General features: G+C 42.7%; 1 protein-coding gene across 2 annotated transcripts in view; it reads left to right on the top strand.

Moving 5' to 3' along the window:
• Positions 1-13,259, top strand: part of HBS1L (HBS1 like translational GTPase) — a 105,665-nt gene that overhangs the window by 49,809 nt on the left and 42,597 nt on the right. For both annotated transcript variants that reach the window (XM_007672930.3, XM_007672929.3), the window contains one exon: positions 12,090-12,198. In XM_007672930.3, the coding sequence (XP_007671120.2) occupies positions 12,090-12,198 (109 nt within the window). The remainder of the gene's footprint in view (positions 1-12,089; positions 12,199-13,259) is intronic.

The following is a 13,259-nucleotide window of genomic DNA, read 5'->3' on the forward strand; positions in this document are numbered from 1 at the left end:
TGATTCTGTTTATCTTGATGATGATGTCTTGTTTTGTTTTGTTCCGTTTTACTTTGCTGTTCGCCTCCCATGAGCCCGTCATTGGGCAGGGATTATCTCTATCTGTTGCCGAATTGCACATTCCAAGCGCTTAGTACAGTGCTCTGCACATTGGTAAGCGCCCAATAAATACTGTTGAATGAATGAATGGTATTTATTGAGTGCTTACTGTGTGTAGAGCACTGTCCTAAGTACTTTGGAGAGTACAAGTGTTGGTAAACACCTTCTGTGCCCACAAGGAGCTTGTAGTCTAGACGGGATGTACTCTGTTACTTTCTCCTACCTGTAACATTTAATTGTCTGTCTCCCCTGCTGGATTGTAAACTGCTTGAAGGCAGTCTCCTGAGTGCTTATTACAGTGTTCTGTGCAGAGTAGGTGCTCAATCAATGACACTGATTGAACACTTACTCTGTGCAGAGCATTGTATTAAGGGTTTGGGAGAGTATGGTATCCAGAGTTGGTAGACTTGTTCCCTGCCCACAAGAAGCGTTATAATGTCTAATTAATTGACTAGAATTGATCTCTGTCTATAGTAAGTTTTACCTTCCTAAGTGCGTTTTGGAAGGTCCCTTTTTCCCTTCTTCCTTCCCCCACTTTCTCCCTCCTTCCTTCCCTTTCTCCTCCTTTCCCCCTTTTTCCCCTTTTCTTCCCTCTTCATTCCCTTTCTCTCCCTTTCCCCCTCCTTCCTTCCCTTTCTCCCATAGACCATGAGCCTGGGAGTCAGAAGGTCATGGGTTCTAGTCCCAGCTCCACCACTTATCTATTGTTTGGCCTTGGGGAAGTCACTTTACTTCTCTGTGCCTCAGTTACCGCAACTGTAAAGTGGGGATTAAGACTGCGAGCCCTATATGGGACAGGGACTCTGTCCAACCCAATTTGCTTGTATCTACACCAACTCTTAGTACAGTGCCTGGCGCATGGTAAGTTCTTAACAAATACAGAAGTTACTATTATTATTATTATGGTGATACAGCAGAAACACCAGTCAAATGTATTGCCTGTACTACACAGCAATGCTGAGTGGAGAATGGCAGTAATGATGAGTTGTGTCTGTACTAATATTCTATTGTTTCTAGTTCTTTCTAGCAAAAGTAATTGTGTTTGGACATTAAAAAAAAGTTCTTTATTACCAAAGGGATAAAACACTGGAACAGATTTTCATGGGAGGTTGTCAAGTTTTAACTTCTGGAACTCTCTATCCCGGCCTGCTGAACCTTTCTTGTACGGGGTCAGGAGGCCAGATTGGTTGATATCGATATTCTCTCCAGCTCTATGCTTCTAAAAACTTCTTCACGTGTGTAGTGTATGTGAAGAAGAAATTCCAAGATGTATTTGAACCTCAGCCGTAAATAGAGAATTAATTTACGATGATTTGCAAGTCATGTAAATAAAAATAGCAAATACTCTGAGGATATTTATGAACAAATGTCAGCTGTCAAATAACTCTTATTTAAGGATGGGTGTGAGGGGAGAATTAACTTCTCATGTTAACATTTGGTACTCAGATGTTAACAGAATGATCTCCTGGGGGAAAACATGAATTTAACAACTTCCATCTTTTCTTTTTTTTTTTTGGTATTTGTTAAGTGCTTACTATGTGCGAATCACTTTTCTAAGCACCGGTGTAGTAACAAGGTTTATCAGGTTGGACACAGTCCTGCCCGACATGGGGCTCAAAATCTAGATAGGAAGGAGTAGGATTTAACCCCCATTTTACAGATGAGGAAATTGAGGCACAGAGAAGTTAAATGACTTGCCCAAGGTCACCTAGCTGCAAAGTGTCAGCTGGCATTTAGAACCCAGATCCTCTGGCTCCCAGGCCCGTGCTGTTTCCAGCAGGCCACACTGCTTTCCTTTTTATAGTTAACATCCTGGATTTCTTCAGGTTAATGTAAGCCTACCCTAATTGGCATATCTCTTGGCTTAATTTGGTTCCTGAGTTTGAGGCCTCACCTCCTGCAGTGCAGTTAGGTGAAATGACATAAATCTGTGCCTTGTTTCACGACCCAGTATAAAAGGTTAGGCCTGGCCAAAAATAGAAGATGGCAAGACTCTTTTGAAAGGGCTGAAACTGAAGGAAGAAGCACATTGCTCATCAGTGAATGGGGGAGATGTACGATCTGAAAGCCCCAGTGCTCCAAAAAATTCTCCTTGGCTCTCGGTGTGGGATAAGGGAAGCTGTCTTTTACTCTTTCCTCTTGGTGGTTAGTGCGGTGGAGGCTGCTTCCCCAGACTGGTCTCGAAGCCTGTACTCAGTTTGGGGACAGTCTGACCAGAAGAGGGCATCGAGAACACCGAAATATTATAATATAAGGGACTGGGAAGGCACGAGGCTCACAGGAGCTGGAATTTTATTTTTTGGCTCTAAATCCTCCACCCCCCGGGTGAGAGGATTTGAATCAGTAGGTTACAGGGTCAGGAACAAGCATCAGATGGATACACCAGTCAAAATCAGAAAAAAAAAATTAGTTATAGGTGGCAGGAGGTACTCAGGAAATGTGACAGAACCATGCGTTATGTCTGAACAGATCTATCCGAGGAAGGGATTTGTATTTGAAAATATAAGTATTGTTCTGTAAGCTTCTCTAATAAAAGATGTGTAAGAGCATCACATGTTTGGTGCATGTAAGTGCATTTCAGGTCTTTGAAGATCAGACTTTCAGTGCTGCTGACTGGTACACCGCGCTTGCGAGACTACGATACGGCAGAGTTGGTAGACACGTTCTCTGCCCACAAAGAGCTCACAGTGTAGAGCATTTGATAGTGTGCTAATAGATTCATTTGTAAAGTCCGAGTTGCCCATTTGCCTGCTGTATTTCTACCTTCCTGTTGTAGTGTTCGTTCTCTTCTTGCACCTCCCCAGCTTCCTGCTTCAAATACGGTGAATTGGTGTTTCACTGTTAAAAAGAGTTTTTGGTTTAGCCTTTAACCTAGAAATGACTGTATTGTTTTTGCAGTCAAGGAAGCTGATTAACAGACAACTTTCCCATGACTTCTATTTATGTCCTGTTTCCACCTTTCCTTATTGTTTTCTAGCGTTGTCTGCCTTCTCGTTTGATAGACCGCTACAATCCACGTCTTTTAAAATGTGCTCTCTTAACTCAGATCCCTGTCCCTCTTCAAGTAGTATTTATACAAAAGAGATCTAACTTACACATTTTTAAAACCGTTCTCTTGGTTTTCATTTTTCTAGGCATAAGCAGATTTGGCATCCAGGATTACTGTCAGTTCCTAGAGATGCTATCCCTCGAGCTCTGCTTTGTGAGAGCAGGACTTTATGCTAGTCCAGGTCCTGCTTTCATTTTGAGCTTGGGGAGCATATCTCTTCTGGGGAAGAGCATTCTTTCTGGCTTCCATATTTCTTCTTAGCTCTTCCAGCAGGATAGGAGAGGTGGCGCCCATAGTAGTTGTTTAGTAAAAACACTCCTGCAAGTGTCGGGGATCTGTCCCTTTCAAGGAAGTCCTGCAGCTTCTTTTTTTTCTTCTTTTTCCCCCTCCCTGGGTTATAAATGAGTGGTGGCATATAGCCAAACCTCTTCTACACTGAAACTTTCGGTGATGTGGCAACATTGCTGCGATCCAGAAACCACAGGCAGCTGATTGCCTTGTGCCCCTGAGGCTGCTGGGTGACACTGCCTGACTCCCAAAATAGAGACGTACTCTCAGGCACCAGACAGACTTCTTCCCTCCTTCCCTCTTCAGACCCAATTGGAATTCCATTGGCGTCCCCAAACCGTGCTGGAGCCAAGGGATCACCCTGTATATATTTTCATTACCCTATTTATTTTGTTAATGAAATGTACATCGCCTTGATTCTATTTAGTTGCCATTGTTTTTACGAGATGTTCTTCCCCTTGACTCTATTTATTGCCATTGTTCTCGTCTGTCCGGCTCCCCCAATTAGACCGTAAGCCCGTCAAACGGCAGGGACTGTCTCTATCTGTTGCCGACTTGTTCATTCCAAGCGCTTAGTACAGTGCTCTGCACATAGTAAGTGCTCAATAAATACTATTGAATGAATGAATGGACAGGGAATTCAAATAATAATAATAGCATAATCATAGCTAAGTGCTTAGAATGTGCCAAGCACTGTACTAAACAGTGGGGTAGAGACAAGGTAATCAAATTGGACACAGTCCCTGTCCTGTATGGGGCTCACAGTCTAAATCGGAGGGGGAAATCAGGTAATTAGTCCCCATTTTACAGATGAAGGAACTGAAGCATAGAAAAGTTAAATGAGTTACCCTATTCCTTCTTCAAGGTGGTCTTGGATTACTTTGAAGCCTCTTTGGAATGCAGAAGGATCCATACCATACCAACTGAGAAAGCCAACTTTTTTTTCTTATGGTATTTGTTTTTAAGAGTATTTGTTAAGTGTTTACTGTGTGCCAGTAGCTGTCCTAAGCACTGGGGTAGATACAAGCTAATCAGGTAGGACACAATCCATGTCCCACATGCGGCACATAGTCTTAAATCTCCATTTAACAGAGGTAATTGAGGCACAGAGAAGTGAAGTGACTTTCTCGAAGTGAAGTGACTTGCCTAAAGTCCCAGAGCAGAAAAGTGGCAGAGCAGATGTTTTGAGGCAGTAAAAGCTGTCAAAAAACAAAATGCAAAACCCAGTGACCAGATGGTTCACCAGCTCCATATTTTATACTTGAGAATATCCCTGGTTTCATTCAATAGTATTTCATTCAATAGTATTTATTGAGTACTTACTATGTGCAGAGCACTGTACTAAGTGCTTGGAATGTTCAAATTGCTCAAGTGTCATTGATCTTCAAACTTAGTTTTAATAAGGTTTCTGAATTTGACAGGTAGCCTGCCTCCTTTTAAGAAATATATTTACCTAAAGATTGCTTCAGAAATAGGCTTCTTTAGGAGGATTATCCCAGTTTTCTGAGCCAGATATGTATTATTCCGAGCAAGCTTAATTAACACTTTTTTTTTCCTGAAATTATTGCTATTCTGGTTTCTGGTAACTGCAGGAAACTGATTTTCTTCAGAACACTTTGGTATCATCCTCTTCACCCCTCTACCTCCTTCAGCCGCCCCCCCACATCAAATAGATGACCAAAAAATCTGGCTGTTCTTTCAAAAGTGTTTTTTTCGGCCCTAGGAACAAACTGTATCGATGTGGAAAGACTTGTTGGTCAAAATAAGAATTCCACAGACATTTGAAGGGCTAGGTGGAAGGTACAAAGAGTAGAAATTGTGTTCGCGAAAAGAGAAGCATAAAGAAATAGCTCAATTGCATAGGGTCAAGATTAGAAAAACTAAAAGCCAGTAAGAAGATTGAACTAATCTGAGTTATAATACAATTATTCAAGAAAACAAAAGAGGATCAGAGAAAAATCACTTTGCTCATCCTCGGCCCTAGACAGGAAAGGAAAGCTTCCAACAATGATTATGAAAAGATAGTGTTTTGATATTTTTTCACTTCTGTCTTTTAGAATAGGTGAAATTGAACCGTTGAGGGGCTACTACTTCCACTTGGAAAGTTGCAAAGCCGAAGGAAAGGCATAATTAATGGTTACCTAAAGAAGTGATCTTTAAAGAAGATAATCTTAGTTCAGTGCTCTGCACATACTAAGTGCTCGATAAATACGAGTGATTGATTTTTCACTAGGTCATGCTGATTCTCCAGGAAAATAGGAAAAGAAGCAATGTTTTGCCCAGCTCTTCCAAAACAGAAATAAGAGTTGACCCTGGTAATTAAGTTGTTTGGCTTAAAAATAATAATAATAGTATTAGCACTTACTCTGTGCCAGACACTGTACTAAGTGCTGGGGTAGATGCAAACTAATCAATTTGGACACATGGGGCTCATAGTCTTAATCCCCATTTTATGGATGAGATAACTGAGGAATAGAGGAGTAAAATGATTTGCCCATGGTCACACAGCAGACGGAGTGGCGGAGCCAGGATTAGAACCCAGGACCTTCTAACTTTCAGGACCATGCTGTATCCACTAGGCAAAACTGCTTGTCAGTATCCGGGCAGCCATTTTATAGAGTCTCTCACTCAGAATAACAGCGGAGCCTCAATCTGGTCATGCGAACTTCAGGACTGAGAATCCGAATGAAGGAGATGAACTTCAGGCTAGTGGGAAACACGGCACCACTCACACTTCTTTGTGCCTGCCAATCGTTTTCCCTCTGGGGTAGAGGGAGCAATCAGTGATGAGGTGGGCAGCAGTGCCACACATTTCAAAGGCCCACAGAAACTTTAATCTACAGAAGCCTAGTTTCTACCAAAGAGACCTCAGTTTAGTGCCAATGTTATGTCGTCGCACCATAAGGCAGCAGGAACCTGCCAGGTTAGCAGCTCTGGTAGCCACCGCCATGTCTGGTGCCCACGTTTGCCAGCTGTTTTCAGGGCTCCTGCTGAGCCTGCCCAATCCCTGAGCCATTTCAAGTGGTTCTGTCCTTCAAAACCTTCACTGATGGTTACGTAGCCCCAAGCTGGCATTCTCCTACTTAGGGCTGTTTTGCCTTCTTACTGTTGGGGGGATGGTAGAATTCATTCATTGAATCGAATTTATTGAGTGCTTATCGTGTGCAAAGCACTGCACTAAGTGCTTGGGAGAGCACAATATAACAGACACTTTCCTCACCACAGTGAGCTCACAGTCTAGAGATATGTCATCACCCACTCAATTTGTAGTCTCCTAGAAGAGACTGAGATTCTAGGAAGTACCTTACGTGACTTTATGTTAAGCAGATTGTGCCAGGGTAATTTAATGTTGTCTTTTATAAATTGCTAGGCCAGGTGGACTATTAAAAATCATACCTCTATCCTGTTAACTGACTTGAGCGTTGCAGTTCATGCCTTGACATCAATTTAGGAAGCTATGTAAAAAAGATAAATTAAGAATATGCTGGGTCTAATTCTATTCGGTATCTTTAGCCGGACAAAGGAATTAAGCATATGTTCATGCAATTAAGAGGTGTTGCCAAACTCTTTGGGAACAAGAGTAAAATTTATGCCTGGATTGAAGCAATTTAGATTTTGCTAGTTGACTTTGCAGATGATCTCTAAATTACTTAGGGGTGTCAACCACTTGGAAGACAGGGATCAAATTGAAAGATTTTCCAACTAAATAGAAAATGGTCTTCAAATAAAAGGATCAATTTTATAGGGTCTCTAATGCAAGGTATAGAACAAATGCAGGTGGAGGTGGGGCATTCTAGGAGAATAAGTCCCCGGTGTCCCTGCGGGTCGGAGACGACTCGTCGACATAAGACAAGATTACAAGGTAGTGGCCTAGTGGAAAGAAGACGGGCCTAGAAGTCATCAGATCTGGGTTCTAATTCCAGCTTTACCACTAGTCTACTGTGGGACTAGTGTAAGTCACTTCTCTGTGCCTCAATTTCCTTGTCTGTAAAGTGAGGATTCAACAACTCTTCTCCTGTCTGTTTGGACTGAGTGCCCCATGTGGGACAGGGACTGCATCCAATGCGATTACATTATATGTACCACAGCACTTAAAACAGGGCTTGATTCATAGCAAGCACTTAACAAATACCACAATTATGCTTAATAATAATAGTAATGTTGGTGTTTGTTAAACGCTTACTATGTGCAGAGCACTGTTCTAAGTGCTGGGGTATACAGGGTAATCAGATTGTCCCACATGAAGCTCACAGTCTTAATCCCCATTTTACAGATGAGGTAACTGAGGCACAGAGAAGTTAAGTGACTTGCCCACAGTCACACAGCTAACAAGTGGCAGAGCAGGGATTCAAACCCATGACCTCTGACTCCCAAGCCCGGGCTCTTTCCACTGAGCCACGCTGATTAAAGCATATGCTTAATGATGAAAAATGAACACAAAAAGAATGCAGAAAGACAAGACTGTGATCTTGTTGTGGGCAGGGAATGTGTTGTTATATCATACTTTCCTAAACTGCTTAGTGCAGAGCTTTGCACACAGTAAGCACTCCATAAATATAATTGAATGAATAGTTACTAGCTAGTCCAGCAGGGAAGGACTCGTGGAGAAAATAGTTGACCACAAGCTGAAGGGGTCCACGATGTAGAGCCACTATTTTAAAAACCAACTTGGCCCTGGGATAGAGTATTTTCTCAGGTAGTTGCCCAACTAATCTGTATTGTTTTGTGACCCCAAAATACAAGAGGAGCCATTATGTGGGGAATTAAGTTTGACAATAAGGGAAGCAAGGAGTAAAAAGAGAAAAAGTGGGGGGGAAGGTAGACAAAGTGAGAGGGCACTTCTGTTGCACCCCCTCAAGTCCTGCATGCAGTAGGCACTCAGTGAATTATAGTAACGTCTCCTACCCCCTCTTCCCTCTTCTCCTCTTCTGTGGGGTAAGTGACTGCATGCACATAAAGAAAGTTTCGTGGCTTCAGCCGGTATTCTGACCCCAACTTTCTTTCTACCTCAGAACACGTCGTTATGAGTGCATAAAAACTAAAACAAAGCACAACCTTTAATTTTTTTTTCTTCCTTTATGGTATTTGTTATAAGCGTTTATTATGCACCAAGCACTCCATTAAGTATTGGGGTAGATACAAGGTAATCAGGTTGGACAGTTCCGTGTCCCTCATGGGGTTCAGAGTCTTAATCCCATTTTACAGATGAGACATCTGAGGCCTAGTGAAGTGAATTGCCCAAGGTCACACAGCTGTCAAGTGGCGGAGCCGGGATTAAAACCCAGGCTCTTTGACTCCCAGGCCCGTGCTCTTTCCGCTAGGCCACACTGCTCCTCCTTCCTAGACCACAGACACCACACACTTGGTTCTCTAGACCATAATTCACTCTCACCTAAGTTTCCGCAAATGTAGATAATGTTTTTGAAGCATAATGCCTCTAGTTCTGCCGCAGAGAAAACCTGACATCAGTCTGTCTACCTAATCGATGAAGAGCATTTTAGATTTTTTTTTTTTAAATTAAGCCCTGTTACCCGCTCCCTTCCCAACTTGCAGCTCTGGTGGGTGGCTTTAGGCAGTCCCTGCCATCCAAGCAGGGAACACCTAGCAGGACTCTGTAAAGAACAGAGCTGCTTTCTGTCCTCAAGAGGCTTCGATTTTAATAGCATGAACAAGACCCCCAAATTACTAGGAAATGTTTGTGTGGAAAGGTGTTGCATTTTTAAAAATGTATTTAACTGCTTACTGTGTGCCAAGCAGTCTTTCAAGCATTAAGGTAGCTACAATACAGTGAGATTTGTTAGTGGGCAGTAGAATTGAGGAAAACATCTTGGAGAAAGGGTCGGGGGGAGGGTTGTACGGAATTTAAAGGAAATGAGAGATAGGGGCTCATAAACTAGAATCACTCGATGGTTTCTACTCTGCGCAGAGCCCTGCATTAAGCACTTGGGGGAGTTCAACAATGCAACAGAGTTGGTAGAATCGTTCCCTTCCCGCAATGAGCTTACAGTCTGGAGGGGAAGATTTCTCCTCGGCAAGCGTAGCCCAGTCAGCATGTCATATACCACCTTGGTGGTCAAGAGGTGGGTTGTGACCTCTAGCAAGAAATACCCAAGCCTGGGTTCTGCATCTGATAACGGAACTGGAGCGGTGAGCCCAATTTGACCCCTCCTTGCACCTGCAAACCCCCTACCCCACAACCCAGCCTGTTTTCGAAACCGTGAAAGCTCATTCCAACACCGGTGTGGGAACTAACCTCCAAACCTGGGAATGTAATCAAATGCAGGTCATGTGAGCCTTCCGACTGGCTGTTGGCCCACGCACTCTTTTATCCCTGGGATTCTTAGGGGATTCTTCAGCCGTAGCTTTTAGTACAGCCGCAAAACCTGCCTGCGGGCTCGGAGCAAACCCTTCCCTAGCGGGGCTTGTTGGCAAGCGTGAACGCTTTTGGAATGGGTGCACTATTTAATTGGACTCATAACTATAGATTAAAGGGGTGGGTGGGCATTTAGGGAGTTGTTTTTTCTTTCTGTTTTTTTAAATTTGCCCCCACATTATTTCAGGTCCTCAGTTTTGGAGGAAGTCACAAGGACCGAACTCAGGGTTTTCAGAACCCAACAATATGCTCAACAGACATTGCAGGCGATTACAGATGAATTCATTCAATCATATTTATTGAGCGCTTACTGTGTGCAAAGCAATTTAGTCACTCAAAAATGGCCCCTATTATTATATGTGGACTGTGGTATTTAAGTCCTTACTATGTGCCAGGCACTGTAGAAAGCACAGGGGTAGATACACATCTGTCAATTGGACACAGTCCTTGTCCGCAAAGGGCTCACAGTTTTACAGATGGGGCAACTGAGGCCCAGAGACGTTAAGTGATTTGTCCAAGGTCACAGGGCAGATAAGTGGAGGAGCTGGGATTAGAACCCAGATCCTTCTGACTCCCAGCCCCATGCTCTACCCACTAACCCATGCTGCTTCTGTAGTAGCACGAAGCTACTAGAAGCTACTGAAGCTACTGAGGCTTTAGTAGTAGTAATGTTCTACTAGTAATAAAACAGTTCTAATAGTAGAAGAACATTAGAGGCTTTCCTCTTTCATCGTCAGTCATTTACTGAGCACTTACTGTGTGCAGAGCAGTGTAGTGAGCACTTGGGGGACTACCATCTATTTTTAAAGACTTGCTATTGTTCTTGTCTGTCTCCCCCGAGTAGACTGTAAGCCCATCAAAGGGCAGGGACTGTCTCTATCTGTTACCGATTTGTACATTCCAAGCGCTTAGTACAGTGCTCTGCACATAGTAAGCGCTCAATAAATACTATTGAATGAATGAGTGAATGAAACGTTAAACCTATCTATAATGTTCAAGGCTGGCATTCTAATGAAGAGTAATAAGATAATAATAAGAATAAAGCTGTAATAAGAAGAAGAACCACCCCAAAACGGTTTAACTCTACACTGTCTCTTGCCCATCCTCCCTGCATTCGCTGCCTACTCATCCTCACAGCCTTGGAGCGGCCCATCAGGCTGTTGTTGACTGTGCTGAAATTTATTCACGTCCTCTTTGAATGTGGGCAGTGTGTATGCTGGGGTTAGTCGTGAGATTTTATTCGCGGCACACCCATTGACTGAAGCTGGTTTTAGGTATAGGTAAAGCTGAGAGGGGCTTATTTGGGTTTGGGAGTCAGAGGACCTGAGTTCTAATCCCAACTCTGCTCCCTGACTATGTGACCTTGGGCAAGTTACTTAACTTCTCTGTACCTCAGTTACCTCATCTGTAAAATGGGGATTAAGGTTGTGAGCCCCACGTGGGACAACCTGATTGATTACCTTGTATCTACCCCAGAACTTAGAACAGTGCTTGGTACATAGTAAGCGCTTAACAAATACCATAATAATAATAATAATAAGGGGGGCCCCCATCTCTTGGCCCCCATCTCTTCTCAAGCAAGCACTACAGCCATTCCATGGGACCCCCAAACTGAGAAGCAGCATGTCCCCAGTGAATAAAGCATGAGCTAATATCCACCCCAACACTTAGTACAGTGCCTGACACATAGTAAGCACTTATCAGATGCCATCATTATTATAGAAACAACATGGTGTGGTGGATAGAGCATGGGCCTGAGAGTCACAGGGTCATGGGTTCTAATCCTAGCTCTGCCACTGTATGGCCTGTAACCTTGTTCAAGTCACTTAACTTCTGGGCCTCAGTTACTGCATCTGTAAAATGGGGATTGAGATTTTGAGCTCCATGTGGGACAGGGACTGTGTCCAAGCCTATTTTCTTTTATCCACCACAGTGCTTAGTACGTTATCAGTCATTCAGTTATATTTATTGAGTGCTTATTGTGTGCAGAGCATTGTATTAAGTGTTTGGGAGTGTACAGTATGACAGAGTAGGTAGATACATTCCTCTGCTCACACACAGCACAAGGCAATTGAAAAAAAACAGCTTTTTGCCAGCTCTGGGCTCTTGATTTAAATCAGGATAGATGAGTGATATGGTTAGCACCTGTTCAAAAGAAATGCCTGAGGTTTGTGACTAGAGAATGGTAATTTCTCTTCCCTGTAGAATGTTAGAAAAAGGATTGCTTTGATTCCCTTGTACAATTTGACTTGAACGTCATGACTTTTTCTCTCCCACTAGAAAAATCGTCAGACTCTCAGGTCTCCCGACGTGAATCTGAGGTTGGGCCCAAAGTTACCAAGATGACAGTATCCGGAAAGAAGCAAACAATGGGATTTGAAGTTCCTGGGTAAGACTTTGACTTCCATGATATTTTCACTGCTCATGTTTGATACAAAGGCACTTGGCATAATATCTGTGTCTAAATTCACATTCTTTCAGCACTACAATTTACCAAGCTCACATAGCATCTTATTGACTTTGAAGAGATGATGACTGGTTCATTTGAAAAGCAAATGAAAAAATTCAATGTGATAAACTGAAAATAATCTTTGTAAACATTTAGTATATGCTGAACACCGTACTACACACTGAGTTAGATACAGGATCGTTGGGTCGTCCCTGTCCCACATGGAATAGTAGTAGGGAGAACAGGAATTAAATGCCTCAAGAAATGTAGTCACAGAAAAGTTAAATGAGTCATCCGAGGTCACACAACAAGCAGGTGTTGGGGCCGGGATTAGATCCTAGGTCCTCTGATTCCCAGGCCTGTCCTCTTTTCACTAGGCCCCGTTGCTTCTCTATGAAAAGTGTTGAAGTGTATTTGTTGGATTTATATAACCATGTAATCACTGGTTCATTTTAAGAACAAGTTTTTAATAGGGATGATTTTGAAGCCACTTGCAGACCTTTTAAATTTTGAAGTTGTTCATTTGTTGAAGTTGTTGAAGTTGTTTATCCACTCAAGGATAAATCCTCTTGAGTGGAAGAGCTAAGTTTTGTGGAAAGAGTGTGGGTCAGGGAGTCAGTAGATCAGAATCCTGTCACTGGTCTGCTGTGTGACCGTGAGCTTTGCCCCTTTGGGCTGCAGTTCTTACATTATAAAAATGTTGTGAAAGCAAAATGGCATAATTGATAAGTGTTTTGGCAAAAAAATGCACGTGTGAAATAGTTCACCTATCCTTACCGACTGTTGTTTCCTTATTCTCTATTACAAATCAAAAAACATTTGGAACCTGTTTTTATGAGTACATTTGAAGTCTGGGTATAGAAGCCAGCACCATGGAGTTGGTTGAGACTGTTGCCTCCATGGGTTTCTCACTGTGGAGATAAAGCCATTCATTTTAGCTCCTTAAATTTTGGGGCAGAACTCCCAGTTTCATTTATCTCAGGTCTCTGACCATACATTAG

Source organism: Ornithorhynchus anatinus, chromosome 2 (assembly GCF_004115215.2).
Source record: "Ornithorhynchus anatinus isolate Pmale09 chromosome 2, mOrnAna1.pri.v4, whole genome shotgun sequence".
Lineage (NCBI taxonomy): Eukaryota > Metazoa > Chordata > Mammalia > Monotremata > Ornithorhynchidae > Ornithorhynchus > Ornithorhynchus anatinus.